At 41.3% G+C, this 26961-nt stretch overlaps 1 protein-coding gene across 4 annotated transcripts; it reads right to left on the reverse strand.

Moving 5' to 3' along the window:
* Positions 1–1789: 1789 nt before the first annotated feature.
* ccdc149a (coiled-coil domain containing 149a) lies at positions 1790–25649 on the reverse strand. 4 transcript variants are annotated; one of them, XM_063900630.1, is made up of 19 exons: positions 25537–25649; positions 20771–21767; positions 20478–20647; positions 20168–20391; positions 19396–19525; positions 19204–19301; positions 14063–18599; positions 12319–12480; positions 12176–12214; positions 11357–11464; positions 11109–11225; positions 10627–10799; positions 10424–10496; positions 10230–10314; positions 8642–8786; positions 7923–7999; positions 7256–7288; positions 4618–4710; positions 1790–3388 (listed from the first exon to the last, which is right to left on the reverse strand). In XM_063900630.1, exons 7-19 carry the CDS (start codon positions 14111–14113, stop codon positions 2901–2903), a joined length of 1644 nt encoding a protein of 547 aa, XP_063756700.1. In that variant the 5' UTR covers positions 14114–18599; positions 19204–19301; positions 19396–19525; positions 20168–20391; positions 20478–20647; positions 20771–21767; positions 25537–25649; the 3' UTR covers positions 1790–2900. The 4 variants fall into 4 exon arrangements, 3 of the variants coding, with proteins under 3 accessions (XP_063756700.1, XP_063756701.1, XP_063756699.1); XM_063900631.1 differs by lacking the exon at positions 7256–7288; XR_010167302.1 differs by lacking the exons at positions 1790–3388; positions 4618–4710; positions 7256–7288; ... (7 more) ...; positions 12176–12214; positions 12319–12480 and having other exon boundaries at positions 15139–15164; positions 17224–18599.
* Between the last annotated feature and the right edge of the window lie 1312 nt (positions 25650–26961).

Raw genomic sequence — 26961 nt, forward strand, 5'->3', positions numbered from 1 at the left:
CCCTCTTTGGTCTATTATCTCAGCTAATAACAGCCTTGTCAGCAACAGAGCAGAAAGTTACACTCCTCAAATCGAGCACCCAGGGACCAAGCTGCACTCGAGTGTCTCAGAGGCGCCACTTGATGAAACTCAGGTAAGCGTAAAAAAAGCAAGGTGAGCGAATGAGGCACGGATCATAAGGGCAATGACCATCAGTGCAGGGGCGTCTGGTTGGTATAGTAATTAACCCTGAGGAGGGGTTGGCCTGGAAACTGCTGGCTCCACATGCCCCTGTCCACCCCCATCCCTCAGACCTTTGGAGCATCCACAGATGAGGGGGCGTCAAACCCTCCCTGGTGGTCACACTTATTAGAGCTGCTGAGCATTGCTGTGACCCACTCTGCAGGCTCCGGGGTGAGATAGCTGGGGGTGGGGGGGGGGGGGGGGGGGGGGGGGGGGGATCAGAACAAAGCCAGTTGATACTGTGATATCATGAGATTAGTGGTTTTATGCTGACAACTCATCTACAAAGCTACAGGAATCACACGCTAATGATTTCAGTGATCACTCTTTGAAGAACAGATACAGAGAGGAGAACACACACCTCAGTCATCTGACAGCAACCAATCAAAGCACTTCACAATGCGCATTCTGGCAGGAAAAGCCCTGAAGGGAAGAGAGAAAGAGTACTGATCGTTTTATAAAGTGTGCTGTAAAACTGTGTTGATGACTTAAAGGGCAAGTCATATTTAAGTGCAGAATGAAATGACAGTTACGACAGAATTGCATTTGTATTCGTATACATTAGTTTTGATATACTAATACTTAATAATACTTTTTAACACCATTATGATTAGCTACAATAGTATGATCTTGTAATTCCATTATTTTAGACTCCATCTGGTTTTATAAACTTAAACTCCTCAAAATAAAAACGGTTTCTGCATTGTGCCAAATCAGCTGCCTGGCACTGTGCCGACGCTGTACACAGCATGGCTCCGAACCTCAAATTATTTTCCTCGCCTCTATTTTGTGTCAGAGATTAAAAATAGAAAGTGGCCTTCTGCAGGATAAGCAGTTCATGGATTCTGGCTTCGACACAGTTTTCCTGGAGAGGCCAGCTGTCACCTGCGTACCTCGCTCCACACTGGGCATTATATTGGCTTTTAATGAAATGGGCGTTTCCGTGCATCCTTTTTACAGTAATAGCAAAATGTTTATGTCCAAACTTTCAGTCATACAATCGTAATGACACGCTTCCTCTGCGATGGGTGGCCTATGTATTTACATTTGTGTCCAAAGATTTTTCTGCAATTCAATGTAAAATTATGAAAAGAATTTAAATATAGGGAAACCCAAAATGAAAATATTACCGAAAATGGATAGGTTAAGGACATTTCAAATCAGATTTCAACATATCTATTGTGACTGTAGATATATGATGCCAGAAAAATGCTATCTCAAAGCTGGAAAGAAGAGAATCAAGCTAAACCGCACTAATCTGCAAAACAATCAAAAGACGGAGACTGCTGCATTCAGAATTAATGAGACCAACCTCGTGAACATATAGAAATGAGAGAAGAGATTTGCTGCAGATATGGGCTCATTTTCTGGTTCAGAAAATGACTATCAAACAAACCTCATCAGTGTGTGAAAGCTCAAACAAATATAAGTTCACAAAGTCAGCCACAAGTTCAGATCAGATGAAGATCCTGTGTGCGAGGGAGCAAATATACATCAAATGTCATCGGAGTGTTTTTGTTCGTATGAGCATGGGTCAGAAAAAAACAACTTCAGTCATATTGCAGTTTTATGCAGTTTTATGTTATCAGATTTTTTCCCACACATAAGGCACATGTAGTCTCATCCAAATGTTCAGGACCAAATAAATACAAATAAAAAAAACTCACTGATTAGTAAGATTCACCCGCACAGATGGATAGACATCATCTGTAATATTAAAGTTATTCATTTACACATATGTACAAAGCACATTCATTCAAGTCAATGTGGACCCCCTATGAGATTAAAAGCTCTGTTAGTGGCAACCCTTAGGAGGAGGAAGAAAGCACACATTTGGGATGATTAAATCTCAGGGGGAGGACAGAGGGAGGCTGCCATATTTGTAATTCTCGTAGCGAAACTCTTCCTGTAGGGCATGAAGTTTGTAACTCCATTGATTTTAAGATTGTCTGTTCCTGTCTGTGTACAAAGTGCACCTCTGGCTAAAGAGTGTTTTCACTCCGTTTTATTGACTAAAGCAGAGCTGCTAGGTGGGGCAGGGAGCTAATGAGCGCCGGCCACGGTAAGTGAATACAACTCAGGAGGATTCATGCAGTCGATCCTTGGTTAAGCCCCTCCCTAATACAGCTGCTGTCCAATCATACGTTAGCAAACCGTACCTAGGCCCAGGCGGACTTCAAGCCTTCAGGAACCTTTAAATCAGACATTAGATATTTAAAAAGAGAGCAAACGCCTACTTCCTTTTACTACTTTCTCTGCTTTAAACAAATGTAAAGAGAACATGTACTTTTAAGGTATATAGGCGTCTTTGAGCACAGGAAAAGTGCTATATAAATACCATGTATTAATATTATATAATGAAAGCTGTAGGGTGCCTAAAATAAATACATTGAATTACTCTGTTTACCCTTAATGTAAGTTATTAAAACGTGCCACTAGCTTAGACCGGTTAGCTTTTCCCTGGATTTGAATCTCCAAAGGATATTGTAAATTAACTTTCAATGCATAGTGTACTTATGTTTGTCTATTTCTCTCTGATATTTCCGAACTAGTATTTCAGGAATCCTCTGGAGTACCTCCTACCGATATCGTTGGGACATCATACTGACAGGCCGTATGCAGAACAGCTTAGCCAAAAAGAAGAGGACAGTTTAAATAAGTCTTTAAGTGAAGGCAGATCATGCCAAGTTGTCGGAACGACAGGCATCACTGCGCAGATCCACAACGTCCCACTCCGCTGTGTCGGACCGGCTCTCTTGAGTTGAGGCTTCTACTTGTTCATGATCCGACCCATCGTCCTGGGACTCGCCGTGCAGAAGCCGACCCGCCTCTGAAAGATCCACAGGCGCTCGTTTGATTGGAAGCCAGGGAAGGTCTGAGTCAGTGGATGCACCACCCAGCGCCAGAGCGGCCTCCACTCCTTCCTCCACCGTGGAGCCCAGTTCTTCATCCTCCACCCCCTCCACCTCATGCCCAGCCTCCTCGACCGGACTGCGCCCCTCCCCCAGCTCCAAGGGGACTCCGTCTTCCTTCAAGACTTTTCCACCTCTCCTGTCAATTCCATTCGTCTTCACCCCCGGGAGAGGCTGCAGGTTTTGGAGCAGTGCAGGTGAGCCATCTGTGCCGAGGTCGCTGCCAGCGGAGAGGCATTCCCACGATGATTTATCTGACATGAGTGGGAGAGGGAAGAGGAGACAACTGGTCATTTTAATTACTCACTTGATCTCAGGCCATAGTTTTATCAGAAAACATGAACTTCTTTCTGATCCTTCATCAGGCTAGACAGTTAAGGGAAATAACTTGTGAGAAGAACAACATACAGGACTAGTCGAAAAACTATTTTATAAGAAAAAAATGAGAACATTTGTTATTGAGAGTAGAGCTAAATATACTGAAAATGTAAGACATGTGCATTAATGAACTCATACTGTTTATTTACTTACTTATATTTAATGCCTTTCTGTTGTTTGACTACACCAAAAACTCCAGTTGCAGTTTAAATCCATGCCTTTCCAAAATGTCTCTATCAGACATTTGTGTGAAATTGCCTTTATAAGTGTGGGAATTCTCGGCCAAAAACATGTTTTGTGACTTGTCCTTTGTCCAATAAAATCGAATAGGTTCATCCTTGAGTCCAAGTGTACGTTTGTGCCAGATTTTAAGAAATTCCCTCCAGGGGTTTCTGAAATAGAATCAGATGGACGTGCATATAGCAAACACAAAGCACAATGCCCTGAGGCATAACACACTTTCAAAAGAAAGCTAAAGAATAAGTTTCCTCTCTCGGACAACCAAATCAATGTAGAAAGTTATTTCAATTACTTATGTGACTGAAGTGCTTCCATGGCAACAGGCTAAATATAGCAGCAGTGCCCCAGACAAGAGGACACAAGACAAGTGTGATGCTGCATCTGGGCAACAGCAACAGCTTAGTCCTGACTCTTCGCCAAAATATGCTCTCACTTTGGGGATTACTGACCCATATTTGTGGATGTGCAGCCAAAAAGGTTAAAGACTGCACATAGAGTCCCAGCCACCTTTTCCCCCCACACACATTCATACACACACAAAATAAAGCAGGAAGAAAGCGACATTACTTGAACTGGCATCCATATTTATGGCCCCCCCTGTCCCCCTTCTCCTTTCAAAGAGAACACGGCAGAAGTTTCTGAATGTCAGCGGGCGAGAATTTGCTTCACATTTCCAAAATGCCATGGCATTTGGGCAGCTTGCACCAATGAGGAATGCAGGCGGGAAGGGAAAGCACTCGGGTTAACCATGGGAGATAGCGAGGAGTATTTAGCACGCGGTGGCTAATTACAGTGCTTATGCGGTTAGCTGCGGGTTTTCTTGGTAATGGCTGGAGGAGCCAGTCACACACAATGACACACTCACCTTTGGGTGGCTGCAGGTGTGGCGGAGGCGCGGCTTGTGACGGGTGAAGCTCCGGTGGAAGATTTTCATTCAGTGTGTGGTTGTCTCTTGTTCCTATAACACCACAACCACACACACACACACACACAGTTACTTGAACATTCAAAAACAAATAGAAAAAGTTAGTGGCATGAAGGTTTTCAGTGGATTGGATGGAGCACATGTATGGCGCTTTGTGAACACACACACACACACACACTCATGCACGTATGCATTGCAGAGGCTTCAGTTCCCTGTCATCTGTCTTCATTAGTGATGGCTGCACGCCTCTGAGGCTGACACCATATGCTACTGATAGGAGCACTATAAACCAGACAACACACACACACACACACACACACACACACACACACACACACACACACACACTAATCAGCCTTTGCCTTCACATAAACTGTGAATAGGCCTGTTTCTCTGACCATTCATGTGTGAGGCGCACAAACAAACAGAAGAATGGGAAAATGGATGACTGGGTGACACGATGCGTGAGAATCATGAATGGTGAACGGAGACCATATTGTTATGAATGCAGTCCATATTGTTAGGCTGATACTGACGTGGCAACAGTGAAAGCTTCGAGCTGCTGAGAGCATCTCAAAAGTTTCTTCTTTAATAGAGACATTGGTTTTTATTGTGCGAGACTTTTTTAAGTGAAATGTTTTAACAACTATTTGATTGCCATGACATTTGGTACACACACTTATGCTCCTTCAGGATGAATTAGGATAAGTTTGTTGAACTTGTCTAGTTTGTGTCCTTTTACCTGCAAAATGAATAATATTCTTATCAGCCACAGATTAGATAAGTAATGTAAAATATCGACCAATAATTGTTTTATTTCCAAATGATATATGCTATAATTTGATCCAAATTGAACTTAAAATGTGCAGGAATCTCTTTTTTCATCAACTCAATGCTTTTTGGTTTATAATTGTCTAAATTCATTTCATTAAAAAATTAAATAATAATATGGTAATTTGATTTTGCCTCATTAAAGTAACAATTTTAATTTGCTTGTACTTTTTATTCAACGCATCCATTTGGCATTTTATTTTCAAGACTATCCCTGCTTTATGGTGGAACATATTCAAATTGAACTCAAAACTCCCATCATGCAAATGTAACAGGCTATTCTGCATTATCCGATATTTCATCCCCTCTGTATCAGAAATAGTACGAGGGATAAGAGACGCGTGTCAAAAAGAAACCCTACAGCGAGATGCAGTGCTCTGAATTGACAAGAAACTTCTCCTTACCAGGAAAGGGTCTGTCACTGGACCCAAACAGATCCCAAACATTATGTATCCACCTCTGTCTTTGCAACACCTGATGCACTCCGACGCTTTACATTCCAGCTTGCACTCACTGGTGGCGCTCAATCAATCACATCTTTATCTGACTCACTGCATCCATGTCACTCTTATTGTTTTTGTCTGTCTCTCATCCGGAGACAGCGTAGTCACCTCGAGTGTTCTGCGGGCCTCAGATAGGCAGCCAAGGCCCTCCGTCCTATCCTGTTCGCCTCTAAAATCCATCAGCCCAACTTCATACCACATCAAGGCCACAGACGCACACATCTCTCTCGATATTCCTGTCTCCCTAACTGTGGTGGACAGTGTGCTCGTCAGGCACTCTGGGCCCTCGCCTACAAATTCCCTAATAACGGCACATTCCCCTAAATGTGTTTGTAATGTGGGCAATCATTTTCAGTAATGGATGCTTGTCAGTTTTATGGCGGTGAGAATGACGGTCTCATGACAGGGCACCTCCATCCAGCCGCAGCCCCTCCACCCTTCAGTGTGCCAAATACGCGGCACAACAGCTCCCTCTAGTGGGGAGACACAGGAAATGTTTATAGGATCGTGGAAATTCTTTAGTACGTGTTATAATGATACACATTTTTGATTACATTTGGGAGGGTTCATTTTTGATTGTTTTTCCTACTTTTAGAATGAGGTTTGTTTGACATAAGGGCCACAATCATCTTTACAACACGTACAAATATTAATTAAGTCTGGGTTAGCTCATTTACACGAATGCATGGATGCTGGTGTTTGTTACTGGGTTTTTTAACATAAGCTGGATTTAAAATGTTATTTTGCGCCTCAATTTTAAGGTGTTTTTCTCCACTATCTCAGATAATGACAAAGATTCACAAAAAAACATCTCCGCATTTTAAAGAGCTTTTTTTTACAATTTTCTTCTTACCGTTTTTGTTTTGTTAAATAAATTCTCATTCTTTTTTCTCTGACACTGCACATATCACTCTATACATGTTATTGATGATCTGAGCACATTTTAAAACGACCCCAGAAAACAGTAGCATGCCCTTAAAACATGGCCAACTCTGACATTAATAAATAATCTTTCTTTCCCTGAGTGTTTGAGACGGATCCACTGGGCCGAGAGGATCAGTGTGCGATATTCAGGCAGCCGCTCCAGCCAATGGTATCATGAGCAGACAGATGAGCGGGTGGTCAACACACACAGTAAACAGTGGGCACGAGGTGACACACTTTCTGGGCGTCTGCCCAGATTTGTCCTGGCATGACAGAGTGGAGGGCATGGACGGGCTAAGTGGGGCAGAAGGAATACATACTCCCAATTCCCACCGATACGCGGTAGGTCAAGCCTGGGACGCAGCCGGAGAGGAAAGAGAGAGAAACACCGTTATGAAAAAAAAAAAAACTCAATTTAGAATTTTTGGAGACCCCCCCATCAACATTATTAAATGTTTTTGTTCTGACCTATAGCCCCTTTTAACGATATATATAAATGAATGGTACATTTTTTATTTAGGGGTGAAACGTCCCTTTAAGACATTTTGCCTTTCACTAAAAACATCAAGGATAAAATGGAACAATGTATGAAAGGATTCCGTTTCTGAAACAATTAGCTTGCACATTTCCTCAGCACTGTTAGATAGCAGTTATCCATTTACTTTTTCACATTAACTTCATGTCAAGATGCTCACACACACCTGTGGTCACATGGTGTTGTTTGCTAATGGTGTGGTGCAGCTACAGGTGGAGTAAGTATATTCAGAACAGGTGCCTAACTTCACAGTGACGCTACAAATGGTAGCTATAAAATCTGTTGAAATCTATTAGAATATACAGTATATTAAAAATGACTGTTGTAACTCTGTTGTTTAATAACTGTAGGTGACATTAAAATACGGGGGGTACTTTGTTAAGGAGAGTGCATGTGGTGCAGGTTAAATATTTGTCTCTCTTTGTATGGAAGCATTAAGACGTTGGACCCACCTGGAAGACTCCACAGTCCTGACACCTCCAACGTCTTCAGCTTCCTCTCCAGATCTGCAACTCTGTTTCCCAGGATCCTGCAGGCCAGGTACGATGGGTCGGGTTACTCAGGCCTGATAAACAGGGTTTGTGTGTATGTGTGTGTCACAGTTCGCTGTTTGCCTTGGAGGTGGAGGAGAGTCCTCAGAACAGGTATGCAAATATTATAAAGCCGCTTACATCTGGCCTAGTGGGAAAGGCTACAATCATTCCCGGGACAAATGAGTGCACAAGTCAGTGTTTATCAGTGATGATCACAATGATGACTGTTGCCTCTTTTGCTGTTGATGTCCTGACACACATTTAAGTGAATAATAAATAGTATCAACTTGGATTTGGACTTTAATTATAATTTATAAACATAGGAACAATTACAACTATTTTCGCTGCCATTGATATCAAAAGCAGTTTTATCATCTTTCCATTTTCCACCTTTGGTTTGAGAGATTATGAATAAGGAACAGAAATAAGAAAAACATTCATTGAGCTGATTCTCACTGTTTACTATGCTGCCTGGCATACTCATGGAGAGGAGTTTATTGTCTATTTTTAAAAGGGTTTTACCAGCGTATGCATGCTCATTTGGGAAAGGTGTATTAATGTTAAATGAAAAAGTCCTTACAGTCAGCATAGGGGCCGGTAAGGTCCCGCTGATCATTTTTAAAGTATTATTTCAGTACCTGTTGGTGTGCCTCTGGTGCTGGATGATCAGATTCTTCTCATGGATGGTCTCCAGCAGAGCCGTGGCAAGAGACTTGAGGTCTGAGATGGACTGAGGCGTGGCTGGCAGGCTGCAGCCCTGCTCCTCCAGGAGCAGCTCCTGGACTGAAAAGGAGAGGGAGAGGGAGAGGAAACATAAACGGTGGAACAAGTAGATACAGAAATACAGCTAGGAAGGAAAAGGATAGGATAAAACCAAGTAAGGATTGCACAATTTATCTAAAATGTATCCAAAATACAATATGGACTAGTGAAATCGTCAATTCACATTAAGCACATTATTTGTTAAAGGTTATGTGTTAAAATACCATTTTTAATAAAGTATTGTGGAGCAGCAGAGATATCCCGGTTTACAAATAGTTTTCTACAAACAAAAAAATAAATTTTTTATTATTCACTACAACCTTTTTATATATTTTTTAATGATCATGAAAATTGGGATTTTCAAAATTATCAATCCGTCCAATTTCATGAGTGAAATCACAATGCAATATCAATATTAGTCAAAATATCTGAAATTAGTCATTTCTCCAAATCGTGCAGGCCTAAAAGAAAACCTAAAAACACGTGGGACCACCAGCCTATAAATGCACTAATAAATCTTTCACTTAAAGTTAAAAAATACCCTAAAAAGTAGGTTGATTTGAAGTGAATTTGGGAAACAGCATGACAAGAGTAAGACAGAGATGGAGAGTTGGAAGCAGCTGTCTACTGGAGACACTCCTAACTTTAACTCCGGAGCCCACTGTGCTGCTGCTGCCAGCGCCTGTCAGTCATCCTGGCAGGCTCATTTCCTGCCAGTGGTGCTCTCTGCCACTCCCAATACAATTAGAAACCCAGCTGGATTCCGGGCCGATGCTCCGAGTGCCAAAAGTTATTAAATAATGCAAAGAGACACGGCTACAAACAAAGCTTTTTTAACCGATTTGTTACTCTGAAGAGAGAATCAGGGTAACACTTTTTTTTGTCTAAAATGCAGTACAAAACATACTTTAAGCACTGAATGATTATAGGTAATAACATACATAAATATTTTAAATGCTTTATAACAATAATCATAATACATTTTTAAGCGTTTTAAGGTCAACCATGGAAAATGCATATTCTTTTTTATATTTCCTATAGTTGTAATACATTTATATATTTTTTATAATGCATTACAAGCTGGTCATCAGTATTAAAGGCCATTGTTTTCTTTGTGTTAAGTGAAAAAATAGCAATAACAACTATTTTTTAAATCTGCACAGAACTGTTCTTTGAATCCCAGTAAGTATTTTGTCATATTTTACTCTAGTTTTTGTTAAATTTTGTGTAAGAGTACTTCTAAATTTCATAAAGTTATAATTGTTTTTTAAATAGTTTTAATAAATATTCCAGTAGTGTTTATTCCAAATGATTCTCTCTTACTGTGTTAATGTATGTACCATAGTGTATGGTAAAGCAAATTCCTGGTACATGTAATCCTACTCGGCAATATTTTATTATGTCCTCCTTTATTGTTGTCTTTGTTCAAAGAAATTCAAAGTGTGTATCACAGTGTGTGTTCACCTTGTTTTGCTGAGAGGACTCCAGTGAGTGGACTGCTGCTGGATTTCCCATACGTGCTGGAGTTCTTCCTCCTCTCAAGAGCTGTCTGTTGGAGGGGCCGAAAGGAGAAAGAAAGCTTGCACTGCCACCATTTAAGAATACACCTTGTTGTAAAGTCAAATGAATCGTCAATGTCATAGACCTTCCATCTTTACCTTGTACTTCATGATGTTGGATTTCAGCAGGTTCACCTCCTCTTGCAGTTGGCTCAAACGCTCCTGCAAATACCTGCATCAGCAGCAAGAGTTACATTAGAGTTTCTTAATAAAAATTACACATGTTTGCTAAAACATTTGAAATTATAACAAAAACACAACTACCAAATAGTTTCTTTAACTTCCACTTCTGTCCCACTCACCTGTTCTCCATGCAGAGGGCATCAACATCAATGATGCGTGCCTCGCGGTTGCCCAGGACGTGGTTGAGCTCCACGTTGAGGCGGTAGGTCTTCTCCCTGAAGACGCCCCGCTCTGCCTTCACGTCCTGCAGCTCGTCGGTCAGAGCCTTCATATTGTGCTCCAACTCCTCCATCTAGAAGAACACAACAAGAAAGACATTTGAAAGCTTTGTTAAAAGAGTTTGCTTAGTTCAAGAACACCTCAAAAGCAGGTTTTAAGGAGGGAAGAGTATCATTTCATCAACCAAATGAAATCCAATGGATGTATTTGATGGTGATGGTATTTATGGGGTGAGAGTCAGGCATTTACAACTGCTTATTAGGTTCATTCAAAACAATTACAGAAGGATAGGGGTGAATATTCCTAGAAAAACTCCATTATTATTATTAAAAAGCTTTTCTGGGTTAAGTATGTTGTAAAAATAGTAAGAACATTCACCAACCTGGAGCCCTGCTCTCTCTAGTTGGTGAACAAGGTCCTCACGTTCATGGGGGGGGAAATGTCGCGGGCCCACCTCCTCATCGCCGAGCCTCTGTCGAGTTATGGTCATCCTCAGCAGCTGTGGAAAAACAAAATTTTAAATTCACTGCTTCAATCAAACACGTCTACTCATGCACTAGATGAAAGTGTGTGTGTGTGTGTGTGTGTGTGTGGGGGGGGTACGTCTGATGCTGCTGCAGGTAACCTCACCTTGTTGTCCCCCTGGGCCTCCGTCAGCCTCTGCGTCAGCTCCTTCACCTCCTCCGTCAGCTTTTTGGCTCGTTCCCTCGAGTCTCTCAGCAGCTGAGCGAGGTTCACCTGAGGAGAAGGTGGAGGAGAAGGGTGAAAACAGCTGGTGATAAGCCACGTGGACCATGGTCATGGAGATACGGGCACGATATGAAAAAATAACAAATATAAAATATTATTCACAATGTTTGATCCTTATTCTCATTGAAAAATATATATTTTAAGTGGTTCTCGTGTGAATTTTTAATAGTATCTGTACAAAACAAGCAATGTATTAACTATTCTATATTCTATACTTCATTTAGAATTATAGCATCACTTATTTTACTGCTAATTGCTAACCTATATAACACATTCATTAATAAATTGTTGTTAACCAATATGTCTAGATATTGGCAACATCACATCTAGAAAGCCAAACGTTTTTTTAAACAAACAAGTGAAATATTAAGAAAGTTATCAAAATGAGACAGTGTATCTCTTAATAATCACATTTCCAGTGTCAACCACGAGCAGAATATTTATTTCTTGCCATTATTTGCTGTTTATTTTTAAAATATATAGATATTAAAATAGGTACTATAATTACACGTATACAACATAAATGTAGATTATTAACATTTTTATATTTATTGTTTTATTATTTTTTTAAGTTTGTATTTGAAACCTTTGGGTATCATATCAGAACAAGAATAATGTAAAGTCAGTGGACATTTTTTTGATTAATTATTTGACATCAGTGGCATAAATAATGAGTCCTGAATTTTAACCACAACTTACTTGATTGCGTTTTTCCGGTGGTAAAGAGGGATCACCGTCCTAAAATATGAAAAGAGTTCGGTGGTTAAACTGGAAGTGCACATGGGGAGTGCACCGAGAGAGCTTGCATAAAATAGTGAGGAGAGATCAACATGAGCACTCACGATGAGCTCTCTGTACTTCTTCTTCAGTCCCTGGTGGCGCTCCCTCAGCTGGTTGGCCATCAGCTGGTACTGATCCCTCTCCTGCTGACAGGTGTCCAGCTCCTTGGACAGGATGAGCAGAGCCTCCTTCTTACTCTCCAGCTTCCGCTTACACACCAGGAACTACAAACACCACACACACACACGCACCATCACAGAGTACTGGTTTTATGAAAGGCAAGAGTGAGGATTCAGTTAATTATCATCTAGAAATATTATAAATAGTTGCTCTGTAAGTAACTTTTGCTTCAATTGATATAAGATTAGAGGCATTTACAACATTAAAAAAAGGTAAACAATTACAAATATGAATTAAGTTGCAGTTCTCCAGATTGAAATGGTTGGAATAATCAGCTAACATGAAAAGTAGATCAATGCAGTTTCAAAGAGATGTATAAAGAGCCTGAGCGTCTATAGGGTGAAATAATTTGGTGTTGTGCTGAGAAAACTTTAGCATGCTCTCCAAAATATTGCTTTTTTCACAAGAAATGTTTGTGCTTTCTCCCATAAAATATTGCATTTTTATTCAGGGTCCAAATGATTGATACAGTAGCTTGGAAAAAGGCGATTTGGAGCCTTGCATTTGATGACATTACTGGTGTTGGTTTGAAACACAAGCTACGTACTGTGACTTCAGATCTTTGGTTCAATTTTACTTCCTCGATCACAGCTTTTGGGGCATTCTTGTGGCCTTCTTTTCCCTTTAATTGCTGAAACTGCCCATTTTTGCGTTAATTCCAGGGGCCAAAGAGTACACCTGTAACATTTTCACATCAGCTACTGTATCATCCAGCTTCTTGGCTTCAAAGTGTGCAACAGGAATGGTAATGTTAAACTGTGCAAATAATACCAACGCAGACCAGTGCCCTGCAGATGGAAAAACACACACTGAAGCCAAGTGCTTAACATGAAGATAACAGAGGGAACCGAGCAAACCTTCATATCCGTCAGTACAGCTCATAACCAAATTAAAAAGCAGCTGAATGTGCAGTGGGTAGTGAAGCTTGTAGTGTTTGCAGCTCAGCCATGGTAACCACTCTTTAACAGATACAGCTAATGACATTTAAATAAGGCAGTTGTCATTAAGTTGCCACTTAATGGATGATTTGTTTGGTCAAGAAAACAAAATAAAATAGTGAAAAATAGTAAATTGTAAACATTACAATTAAAAACAATCTGAATCACGGTTTTTTTCAATAATTTAAGTACATTTTCTTTATTGTAGTCACATATTTTAACTCAACTGCAATGCCAAACTGCAAAAAGACAAGAAAAAAGTAACAAGTTCTTTCAAAAACAGATTGAAGTAAAAGTATTATACCTATAAATGGAAATATGTTTCACTCAAATTGTGCAGCCCAAAAAAGTAAAATATACTTTCAAATATACACATTTCAATTGTAGCTTTAAAGATTAATTATAGCAATGTGGATGTAGCCCCACAGGTGTGTTGCATCAGGTCGTGTTAAGGATGTGGGCATGTGTCACTTCACTTCCAACACGGAGGCCTGTTAAAAATAACATGCTGACCTCTTAAATCCACCAGTAGAAAGCCTATTTAACCAATAGACTGAATAAATAGTGGGTTTGTTTGTGATTTTGCACAGCTCCTTGGTCTATTTCAACAGTGAAGCTGTTCCATATGGACACCGGATCATCTTTAAAAGCAGTCCGCCTCTGCACAGCTGTTCCCGGTCTCACTCACCTCGCTCACCAGTCCCTGCCAGTCATTCTCGCTCCTCTTGGAAGACTGCATTATTATAGGAAATATTTTTGCCAAAAATGTCAGGTTTGCAGGCTGCCCTCGCTCCTCAGTCTGAGCTCCCTCACCCCCGTTTGTTTATCCGGATGCGGTGTCACAATTGTTTGGCTCCGCTGTCAATTCCCGCGGAATGTGAAGGGGGTAAATATACGACTTCCGGTAGAGCTATGAAAATAAAGGTATTGTCAAAAAGCTATGCATTTTGAGCAATAATTCTGATATGAATTTTCCACTTTTCCACATTTGAATCTATTACATAAATGTTTCTGAAACACTTCCAAACTGTAGCGGTCCTTTAAAGGAATACAATGTAAATGGAAGGTTTCCTTCACAATAAAAGCACGTATGCATCATTTGGTGAACAGTAAGTCAGACAGTTCAATGAAATCTGATAAAATACTGAATAAATAAAACTATAGAGAAAATATGCTTTTTAAATCCTTTTACAATAATGAACTGAGCCTCCTTTAACATTCAAAAGTATTGGTATTAAAGAACAAACATGTTGGTTGCATTTGATTCTTGACTGATATACATAACCCACCATTAACATAGCACATAATCACAAAACAACAATCACATTTTAAACTCATTTATTTAGATACTCAAGTTTGAATGTAGTTTAATTTGCACCCATCAATTGTAGACAACATTTTCAACACCACGGATAAGTTACTTTACTGTTTGCTAACAATAATTTAAAACCCCCCAAAAGAAACTCACTAAACATGTTTAGTATAGAGGAAGACTGATCAGGAAAGACACTATGTGTATAAAATAATGAAGCATTCTTTAGTCTTTTAGCGTCAGTGTTTTCAATCTTGTAATATAACAGACCCTTGAAAACCTGTTAATCCAAAAGACATTCTTAACATTGGCAACTGTAAAGTTGGAATTTAAGTATTACTTATTGAGTAATTGTTAGCAGAGCAGCCCGTTACAGCGGCTACTCGTTGTGAAACTCAACTGTGGGGTGCACCGAACGTGGAGGACAAAGAAAAAGACGAGAGACTCTCTGCTGCTTCTCATGGCACTCACTCTGCAACTCAGAGCAGCTGCATGCAGGAAGGCCCTTTATTAGCCACGCCCACCACACAGGTGGCTTGTCAGTGTAAATCACAAATTATTTAAATCATTTATGGAAACAAAAATAAACAATAATTGAGAGCACCATTCAACACCCCCTCTTGCTCTCACATTATTACAAACAAATCAAAACATTACCTTTACAACCAGTCAGAAAAACATCACATATTACATCTCCAGATTTTTTTTCAGTTATCCCCAAACATAAATCTGGCAAATTTAGCCAACTTAAATTTTGTTGCAGGCTTGGTCATCAGATCTGCAACCATCTGGTCAGTTGGACAATATTCCAATAATACTTTACCATCATTCACAGTCGACCGTATGAAGTGGTACTTAATGTCCACATGTTTACATCGCTGCCTACTGACTGGGTTCTTAGCTAAAGCTATTGTGCCTTGGTTGTCCTCATACACCGTGGGTAATACATATACATGTCCATCAATACCATCTAAAAGTTGTGTGAGGTACAGACACTCTTGGATGGTTACAGCCAGTGCAATATACTCCGCCTCACACGTGGACAATGCTAGAGTGGGCTGTTTTTTCGTCTTCCACGACACCAAAGTGGCACCCTTAGTCAGGCTTACACAATACCCACTCGTACTTTGTCTATCATTCACATCACCAGCCCAGTTTGCATCACTGTACGCATGTATACCCAAGTTTTCATCACACGATAACAATAATCAATGTTACTCTGGACTTGATCAGTCTCCTCCTCAGACACATATTTAGAAACACCGCAATCTGTGTATCTGTCTGGTCTCCTCCTCTCTCTGGAAGGGTAACGGCTGCACTCAGGCTCACACTTGACCTCAACTGTCTGTGGTTGGTGGTGGCTGACTTCAGGTCTCTGTTCCACTTTAACATGATGATCTGGACTTCTGGACCTGTGCTGGATGAAGTCATCATTCTCAGGTGCAAAATCAGTCTGTGTCTGTCGTTCTACACCTGATTTAGCCACAAACTTTACCAGTCTGTGCTTCTGCACTTTCTTACTGACAGGAAAGTAAACAATGTATGCAGGACTGTTTTTGTCGTACCCGATAAAAACACGCTTTTCACACCTTGGATCAAGTTTTCTCTTGTCTTGTTTATAAGCAAAACATTCAGTTCCAAACCTTTGCATTCTAGACAAGTTGGGCCGTCTTCCTGTCAACATCTGGATTGGTGTCTGCCCTGTACGTTTGTTAAAACACCTGTTCCAAACCACAGCCGCAGTCTGGACTGCATAGGTCCACAGTTGTTTTGGCAAACCACTTTCAATTAGCATGCACCTTGCCATGTCAAAAAGTGTGCGCCAATTGCGCTCAGCAGTCCCATTTTGGTGAGGAGAGTAAGGTGCTGATGTTTGATGTCTGATTGCATTTTTAATGAGTAAGGTCTGGTATGCTTTCCCTGTGAATTCAGTACCATTATCAGATCTGAAGCATTTCACTTTGCCATATGGGGCTGTATCAGCTAGAAACTTCTCTGTAGCTTGTACTGTGTCACTTTTATTTTTCAAGAAATACACAAACACTGTACTGGAAAAATCATCAGTAAATGAAAGTGCATATCTGTACCCTTCTCTCGACTCTGGGTGGATTGGTCCTGCCAAGTCTGTGTGTAATAGCTCTAGAGGGGCTTTAGCCCTCACATCAGGGTCTCTGTTTCTAGTTTGGTAAAACTTGCCCTGAGTGCACACTTCACAATGTAAAGGTTTGTTCGTTGAACCCTTAATTTTCATACCGTCCACAACATCTTGTAACTTCTGAATGTCATTGTAGTTAGTGTCCCAGTATCTCATGCCATGTCTGCATATCATGACATCCCTTGCATTGACCATCACATTCATTGTCATCATTGTTTACTGTGTGCAAATAATATAGTCTATCGTGTACGTGAATGTGGAATTTGGTACAGTCTTTGTGGATCAGAACGTCCTTCCCCTTCTTGAAGATCACCGTCGCTCCGCTGGCAGTAGCTGCTTTCACGGATAGAATGTCTTGTGTGTAGGATGGGATATAGGCTACAGCGCCTGCCTCAGCGTTGCGTTCAGGCGTCTTCCTTTGCTGTCGATCAGACAGACTTCTGCATCGCCTCGGCGCTCTGCGACGCCCTTGCACCGCGTCCCGTCCGCCAGCTCCACGCAATGTGTTTTGGCCTGGAACCCGTCATCAAAGCTCTTAAACTTTGCCAGGTCTGTGACGATGTGCGAAGTTGCCCCACAGTCGACCATCAGGCCCCTCACGTCCACTCCTGCTGCTCCTTCGCTCACCCGGAAGACGTACTCCTTGTCCTGGTCAGCTGTCTGCCCGGATACCTTTCGTGCGTCGTCTCGGTCCCGCCGCTGCCTCCGTCTGCAGGTTGTGTCCCGGTGTGTGTTGCTCTTGCAGTGACTACACCAGAGTTTACGCTGGCAGGCTCTGGCCAGGTGTCCCTTCATGCCGCATCTGAAGCACACCGCGTCCGCTGCGGCCCTCTCGGCTCCCCAGTCACCTGTCCCGGCAGGTCTCGCTCTCTGCTGCCGCACGTTCATCACGTTGTCATCTGTCGCTGCAGTGCGCATCTTCTCCGTGTCCTCGTAGCTGCGTAGCTTTGTTTTAAACTCAGCAAAATATATTGTCTCATCTTGTTGTGTAACATGGATCGCGAATGGTTTGAAGGACTCAGGCAAACCTTTCAACACCATCGCTACCAAAAGTCCATCACTTAATGTCTCACAGGCATTTCTTAGCGCTGTGATTGCGGTCTCTGCCCGGATCACGTACTCCGTCACACTTTCACTTTCTGACTTCTGAAGTGAAGTCAGTTCTGTATAGAGGCTTATTATGCGTGGCTTTCCTTTACCTTGATAATAGTCTCTTAAAATTCGTAGGGCTTTCCGCCCGTCATCGGCAGCCTCCCGCATCACCAGCGACAAACTTTTATCGTCCAGAAACTGAATGAGTTCTGCATAGGCTTCCTCAATCTTTCTGGTATCTTCCAGCAGCTCATCCGCGTCGTCGGCAGTGGGCTCTGTTAGAATTGTTTCTTTTAAGCCTTCCAAACGAAGGTGGCCCAAAAATTTCGCCTCCCATAACTCATAGTTCTTTTCGTCTCCTGTTTTGATGGAGAGTCAAGATCTTTCTAAAGATCTTTCTAAATTGAAGATCTGCGGGAGCTATAGCCAGTTGGCCGAGTAGAGACGCATGGAGATTCTTGAACAGAGAGTGGGATATCCTCTTCACCGTCCCTAGGGGGTGATGCAACTCTGGTGGTGATGTCGTCTCTTAGTGACACTTCTGTTATACACATTTCCTTCAGAGGGGTCTCATTATTCCACCCTTTAGCTTTGGCAAATATATAAACACACTCAAAGAGTTTAGGAAACATCATCAGCAGATCCAATTCTGCTGCATCGTTAACACTGAAAAACAGAGAAATAAAACCATATTACAGAAAACGTCCCTGACATACGTCTGCATTGGCCATTGGTTCCAATAGGTTTACCTGTGGCCTATTGAAAAGAACTGAAAGCTGAAGTGAACTGAAAAGGCAAAATGAACCTAGAGCTGACAATTAAAAGGCAGAAATTAGAGGAATCTTTAAAGAACTGATCAACAAATAAAGGAGCAGACATTGATTATTGATGCAGCTCAGTGTTTAAACAGTTAAACATCTGGAAAAAACACTAAATAACTGTTATCATAAAGTAATACTTTTTTTTTATCCTGAATGTTATGAGAAATATTATTTGTAAAACAACCTAATCTCAGATTTCTGAGCGTAATTTAGCACTGTCTGCTCTCACACCATGATGAATTTTATTTTGTTTGTGAAGTTCACAGGAATGAAAGTTACAATTGAGAGAGAGAGCGAGAGAGCGCGAGAGAGAGAGCCAGGAGGAAATACAGGTCAATTCAAAAAAATATATTCCTTCCATCAAAAGAATAGTTAAAGTAACAGTAAGGAAATGTGATGATGAGGATAGGATTAAGGCCCTTAATGATTTTTAATTCAGTTTGACGTACTGGTGCTCATGGAGGTTTCGGATGAAGCGCAGTAATCCCAACGTGTTTTCAGTGTATTTTTTCTTGCCATCCATCGTTTTCATCAACTCTGGTGGAAACTATGATGAAAAAGATTTAGCTAGTTAGTTAGAATATGGAGTTCAGTAATACAAAATGGTAGGTTATCAAAAAAAGAACAAGTGATAGTGTCACCTGATTTTTCCACTGTTTAAAGGATCCATTCTCAGCAAACTTCTCCAGTGAAGAACTTAATTCCTGGTTAACATTTTTGTATCTTGCCACTTCATCCCTGTTTCCAACCTTCTTCAAGTATTCTAATTTCCTGAAAAATCAAATGTACACTTAGGGAGCACGCTATCAATGTCTATTTTGGACAGAGGACAGTGTAGATACAGACTGTAAGTTAGAGAGAGAGAGAAAGAGAGAGGTATATGATTTGCAACAAATGTGTCGTGGCTGTAGATGAACCGGGCTTTGCCTCTACTTAGCATGCACTGTAATCATTTGACTAACACACACTAGTACATGTTTCACAAAATTAAAACAACTCAAACCTTTTTGTCGGTCATCTGTTTTTGTATTGTTTGATTTTGACTCATCATACTAACTGCTCTTTGGATGGTAAGTCAGTCAGCCAGTCCACGATCTTGATTCTGACTGAAATATCTCATCAACTATTGGATCGATTTCTATACAAGTTAATTCAGACATTCTTGATGAACATGAACTTTTCTCTAGTGCCATCATTAAATTATATGTTGAATTGGTTCTATACTTGGATCTGGCAGAATACTATGTTCTTCGTAAGAAGTGGACGTAGTTACAGAGACGTAGCATTTCTGTGCCTATTAGAACAGACTCACTTGCTGGTGATCTTAAGTCTTGTTAACGCTATGCAATGAAACATAGAAATAATAGAAAAAAAATGTATTGAATCAATTGGCCATGACCAATGGGATCCTACCTGTAAGGTTCCCAGAAGAAGGGATGCCTCAAGCATTCTTCCACTTTAGGTCTGTTCGTTGGTTCTGCATCAATCATCCACTCAATGAGGCCTTTCGCCAACTCGTCTTGAACATGGTCCAAAGAGTAGTTCCCTTTATCAATGTTGTACTCACATTTATGTTTTTTCTCACCAAAAGGATGGTGCCCTCCAGAGAGGATATAATAGATCAGCATCCCTGCCACCTTAAGAATTAAAATAACATTTAAGCAATTCAGAAAGTATTTGTACACACGGTTACCTCAAACATTTTTTTAACAGAATAACTGACCTGTATGTCAGAGCTTGACTTGTACGGTATCTTGGTTTCATCTCCTTCCAATAAAGTCTCCCTGGCCATCCAGCATTGTGTCCCTGCTTTTCCTGTGCAGTGAGTTGTTTGCCCTTTGGGTAACCGTCTACTTATACCAAAATCAGCCAAACGCACCTTCTGCAACACATCTGAAAGTCAAATCAGGTAGACAAATTCATTAATACAATTATGTTTGATAATTATGATAAAATACATATTTTTTAAATTTACTTTTCCCCCCACCATTTCATTGTATTGTGAACTTATCTTACCGATCAGAACGTTCTGTGGTTTGAAGTCCCGGTGGAGAATGGGAGGATCTTGACAGTGAAGCACCTTCAAACTGTCGAGAACCTGATAGGCAAGTTTCTTCCTCAGCCCATCATCATCATGAGTTTTGATGTATTCTTCCAAGGTGTATTCACACAGTTGAAGACCAAGATATCCAAAGTTGTCATCCGCTGATTGGTCAATGTATCTCACAATGGATGGATGGTCAAGCTCCGGATGTCTTAGAAATCCTTCCTCATTCTTCAGCACCTGATAGTTGCGTTTGTTCATTTTCTTAATAGCAACTTCAGTGCCATCATCTCTCAGCCCCAAAAACACTTCAGTACCACTATTTCCTATTGCTATGCAGAATTGTTCTTCATTCACATAAATCATGTTTCCAATGATGGTTCCTTTACTTTCCCTTACAGAACTGACAAGATTCTGAAGCTGTTCTTTCCACCTAAGGCTGATTGGATGCCAATTCTGTGTATGAGGTGTGGATATGCCAACTGAAGTTTGAGTGGATTCATCATGAAAAACTGCTGCATGCTCTTTTAGACTTTGTGGTCTTTCATCGTTGTTCTCAGATCTGTTAAAAGCTGTACCATCTCCACATTCCAGGGTTAGTTTTTTGAAATGATCGGTCAATCGTCTGCACACTTCTTTCGGATCTTTAAGAATTCTGATCTCTAAGATATGACCAGCATGTTCATCTGAAAGAACATTTTTATATATGTCATAAACTAAGTTCCGAATGTCACAAGAGTAGTCTTGATACACAAAACGAGCAATTTCCTTGCAAAACATCTCAATAAAGTTGGGATCCCAGTTTCTTGTGTCTTTTGTTGTCTGTGTTATCCTATATAATTCTTCCAGAATACCTTTACAGTCAGGTTGCTCTTGTGGACAGAGCTTTTTGAGTAGTTGGGTGATTTTAGCAGAAGCTTGCTCCATTTGTAGCTCTGGGATGATATGAACTTCTCAGCTTCACAGTATCTGCGGGAAGACAAAAACATGATGTTTACCAGGAAACAACTTTAGACTAGTAGTTATAGACCAATTACTAAAAATGTTTTGTCACCATGGTCAATACTGATGAGTTTAAAGCATTTTCAGGTATCAAATTGTGAATCCTTTGTCATTATATAGTTTTAATGTTACACTTGGTCCTTGGTAAGCATGTTTTATTTACTTTAAATATATTAAACATGAGCTATTTGTATTCTTTCCGGTCCGGCAGTGTAAATATCAATACTCCAGTACTGATGACGTATTGCCATTGTTTTATCATAACCTAACATCAAAAACGTTAAAAAAAAACTGTTGTATTGTGTGACAGAGAGATAAGCCAATGAGAAAATGTCTTCTATCTGCGTTTGAATGGTACACGAGATGGGATTGGTTGAATATTATGTCAGTCTCGCATGACAGATCTTGGCACTCGTATTTTCAAAATGGCGTCTTTACCGAAGCGAGCGAGACCATCAAAATCATACACTTTGGATGACGTTTTAGCTATTTTGGACGAGGACAACAACGAAGAAGAGCAAGACAGTGAACCAGAAGGGATGTCAAGTAGTGAAGAGAGTGAATTAGACCATCAGCTGCTAAATTCTCCGGACGTTTCCAGGTGAGTCCAAGGCTAAACCCCTCCCCGCTAGTTTACCCCCTCCCGCTAGTTCACCCCTCCTGCTACCCCACAGTAAAGGTAACACTTTAGTATCCATAGTAAAAGAAACACTGTGTATACATCTACGTTTTGGGCTTTGAAGAGGCCTATGTGTCTTAGAAACTGAACAAAAAGTCTCTGGCAACTAAAATAGTTGTTGTTTTACAATTTACAACGTAACATATTAAGATTTGGATGCTTCGCGGGAAGCGAATGGCTGAGTGAAATACGATCCAAAGTTTGTTTACATTTCATGGCGTTCTCAAATGTGACACCTTTTTGCTTAGTAAATGGTTGATACATGGATCTTTTTATATTGAATTATATGTAATATGCTTGGAAGTTACTTATTGTTAGGTTTTCTTTTGAATAAAGCATAACATATTATGTAGCCTATTATTATGAAAATATTTTCACTCAAGTAAACAATTATAGCTAACGATATATTTATATAATTCTATGAGTTCACAAACACAAAAAAGTATTTATCAGAGCAACTAATTACTGGCAAATTGTTCTTGTTGGTGTTCATAATTATATAATTCTTTAGTAATGAAGATGATGTTTCTCAAGCTGATGAAAGTGATGACGTCTCCAGTGATGATGCTACAGAGCAGTGGAATCAGAGTAGGCCTAATCAGAGCCGTGGATGTGGTGGCCGTGGACGTGGTGGACGTGTACATGGTGGCCGTGGACGTGGTGGCTGTGGAGGCCGTAGACGTAGTGGTCCTGGAGGCTGTGGACGTGGGCTGCATCAACAACAAGCTGACCAGCCATCAAAGAGTTACAATGACCCTGATACAGGAAATAATATGCCACCATTCACCCCCAGTCGTCCTCCAGGAGTACACATTGGACACATTTTACTGAGGAACAGCATGACCACGGCACTCGAGTTTTTTCAGCTGTTTTTCTCACTCGAGATGATCACAGAAATATGTTATCATACCAATAGTTATGCTCATGCGCATGTTACGGCAGGAAGTCACCATTCTTATGCAAGTTCTGATGGGAGCTGGCTTGAAACAACCCCTGAGGAAATGAAAAGACTGATGGCAATGCTAATTTATTTTGGACTTGTAAGAGTAGGTTCCCATGTTGACAAGTACTGGAGCACCAAGACCCTTTATCATGGACTTTGGTCAAGGTCCATAATGCCAAGGATAAGATTTAGAGCCCTTATGTCCTTCTTGCATGTGGTTGATCCAACAACTGAGGAACCTGGTAATAAGCTAAGAAAGGTGCAATCTTTCATTGATATCGCTGTCGATGAAAGGATGGTAAAATCAAGACACAGGTCTGGTATACGGCAATACATAAAAGACAAGCCTACCAAATGGGGAATAAAACTGTGGGTTTTAGCTGACAGCAGCAATGGCAACACTGTGGACTTTAATGTTTACATCGGCAAGACGGCAGAGAGACAAGGGAGTGTGCATGGACTTGGATACGATGTAGTAATGAAGTTGATGCAGCCATTTGTGAATCAAGGTTATCACCTGTATTTTGACAATTTCTACACATCAGTCAAATTAATTAATGCTTTATTCGTCTTAAGAACACCTGCTGTAGGCACTGTCTCTGAGAACCGCATCGGATTCCCTCAGTCCTAAAGAATGGGAAGAAGTGGGCAAAAAAATTAGAGCGAGGCAGTATGCGATGGGAGAGGGATCCACCATGCGTAGCATTACAGTGGAAAGACAACAAAGTGGTGTCAATGCTCACAACAATTGACAATGCCAATGAATATAGTCAGGTGACTAGAAAGGCCAAAACAAAGAATGTATGGAGGGAAATCAATGTTCAACAGCCACATGCCGTAAAAAGATACAACATGTACATGAATGCGGTTGATCGGTCTGACCAAATTCTGGCAACCCACAATGTCTTGAGGAAATGCATGAGATGGTGGAAGACACTATTCTTCCATGCAATTGACATAGCTGTTGTAAACAGCTTCATCCTTTTCAAAGAGCATCAAGTCCAACATCCAGAAATCCAGGCTCTACAACGACCCAACAGCTATGCTCTTGTCAACTTCCGTGAAGAACTTGTGAGGCAGCTTTGCAAGTTTCCCGAGTATGATGTGCCCCCTGCAGCAGCATCACAAGCCAATCTCCCTCCCCAACTTGGTCAGTTTGAGACAGTGCACATACCAGTGTATTCACAAGATACCAAAAGGAACGGTGTTGTATGCTACAAGCAGGGACGTGGTCAGAAGCAGGTCTACTCCTACTGTAGAGCACCTCAATGTGGCAAATATTTCCATGTGACCAAGGACTGGAATTGCTTTGAAGTTTGGCACAGTGATGAATATCATCAACAGTTGATAATTCAAAAGCAACATAAAAATGTAGAACTATAAGATATTGTAAATATAGATATTTAGCTAATAGTATTCCATATTGTCAGATTCAACTATTTTACGGCATAGTGACATAGTGTTCTTTAAAAATGTCCTGTGCCAGTTCTGGTTATTGAATAAGAAAGAGAGCTTCAAATTAAGTGTACTATATGTCAAGTTAACTTTTTACTTTCAAATAATTTTGATTCACTACTATGTTCTAGCCCTGTTTTATTGAAAATGCGCATCACGGAATATGCTAATGAGCTGCTAATTTGCATAAATGTGCATAATAATAATATATTTTTTTTCTTAAATTTACCAAATATTAAATCCCAGTTGTAAAAAAAGTTGTGTATGACCAATTGTGATTCAATATTTTATGTTTTATTGATGTTTAAAACAATATACCCATTTTCTAGCAATTTTGCCTCGGACAGGAAAGATGGCTACTATGCACATAGTAGCCAATGGGGCAGCCACACGTAGATGTGGTGTGTATATGATCATGTGGCTTCAGGCCGATCACATTCCAAAACTGACAGAAGAAATGGGTGCGCCTAACCCAAAGAGAGAGAGACATGTACATTTTGTCAGGTAAAAGAAAATCCTTTTTGATTTCTAATAGTAAAAGTTAATAGGCAGAATAGTCACGTTTGTAAATCCCTGCCAGTATAACTAATTTAAAGGGATACCAAAAAATGCTGAAAACACTACAGATCTAAAAGAACAATAGAAGAAACACAACTTACAAAGTTTAAGTATGAAGTCGTCTTTGAGTCTTTAAAAAGATTGATCTCTCCAAACTCAACCGTGCTCGATCTCTGTCGCTGTTTGAAATGAGGAAGTGAGCACAATGGCCCCTCCTTGATTCCCTTCCAGTCCAGTGCATCAAAACGTTTTTGCCCAAGCATGTTTATGCATGATTCATGTCAGTACTTTTCATCCAAACCAAAGAAATGGAACCGAAACTGAAACTTGCAACAATTTTTGAGTTGAGTCATGGTAGGAACATGGATCCATAATCGTGTTACTAAATAAACTTTAATTATAAATAACATTAATAACTCAATAAGAGAAAGGAAACATAAGTGTGTTAATTATAGATGATTTCTTTACTATACAAAAGCTGAATATTAGAAGATTTAAGAGGAATTCACTTACCATGTCAACATCGGTTGTATGCAGCAATATAGTCAAGGTGGGGGAAATAGGACCCTAATGCAGTAACAAAGGGAGGCAGGTATGGGTCCAATCCTATTCGGGCAGGCGGCCCGGGCACAAGACAGAGGACGAGATGGATGTCTCGGGCGGATGGCCCGTGGGCAAGGCAGAGGACAAGAAGGGTATCTCGGGCGGACGGCCCGGGGGCAGGCAGAAAATGAGACAGAGCATGGACACGGCTTGTGGCAGGGGAACTCAACGATGAAGCTCCGGAGCACGGCCTGGAAGGCAGCGAAACAGCTCCGGAGATTGGGCTAGAGGACGGCGAGACGCCTCTGGACGACGGGTAGGAAGCCGGCAGGACCGCTCTGGAGGAGACAAGAGCACAAGTCGGCGGGACCCCCGACAGGACATGAGCTGTTGTCGGTGTCTCCCGTTGGTACTGGCGTTGGCGGGACCCCCGAAGAGGCAGGAGGTGGCTTTGGCGGGACCCCGGTAGTACTGGCGTCGGGACCACCGACGGGACATGACCTAGAGTTGGCGGGATCACTGACGGAACAGGTGTCGGAGGGACCACCGACTTGACGGGGTGAGGAGTTGGTGGGACCCACCGCGGAACAAGTGACGGTGGGACCCCCAACGCAGCAGGAACAGGTGTTGGCAGGACCCCCATAGGAAGAGGTGACGGGGGACCCCCAACGGAACAAGAGCAGACCTTGGGTGGGACCCCCATCGGAACAGGTGACGGCGGGACCCCCAACGGAACAAGAGCAGACCTTGGGTGGGAACCCCATCGGAATAGGTGATGGCGAGACCCCCCGACAGGACAGGCGAGAATGGAGTCGGCCGGGCCACCGACAGGAAAAGCAGGACTGGAGTTGGCCGGGTCGCTGACAGGGCAGGCGAGACTGGAGTCGGCAGGGCGAGGACAGGACAGGAGTAGCTGGAGTGAGCCAGACTGCAGCTGAAAGCATGGTGGCCAGGGCTTGGCCTGGAAACATGGCTGCTAGGGC

Source organism: Eleginops maclovinus, chromosome 14 (genome assembly GCF_036324505.1).
Source record: "Eleginops maclovinus isolate JMC-PN-2008 ecotype Puerto Natales chromosome 14, JC_Emac_rtc_rv5, whole genome shotgun sequence".
Taxonomy (NCBI): Eukaryota; Metazoa; Chordata; class Actinopteri; order Perciformes; family Eleginopidae; genus Eleginops; species Eleginops maclovinus.

What these genes read in the sequence shown, in the direction of transcription:
- ccdc149a (XM_063900629.1), bottom strand. Translation starts at nt 21,725, where the DNA reads ATGGAGCAAGCTTCTGCTAAAATCACCCAACTACTCAAAAAGCTCTGT. An exon ending in AGTCAAGCTCTGACATACAG is followed by an intron (nt 20,392 to 20,477) that starts GTCAGTTATTCT and finishes TTAATTCTTAAG; the next exon opens with GTGGCAGGGATGCTGATCTA. An exon ending in TTAAACAGTGGAAAAATCAG is followed by an intron (nt 19,302 to 19,395) that starts GTGACACTATCA and finishes TTTTCATCATAG; the next exon opens with TTTCCACCAGAGTTGATGAA.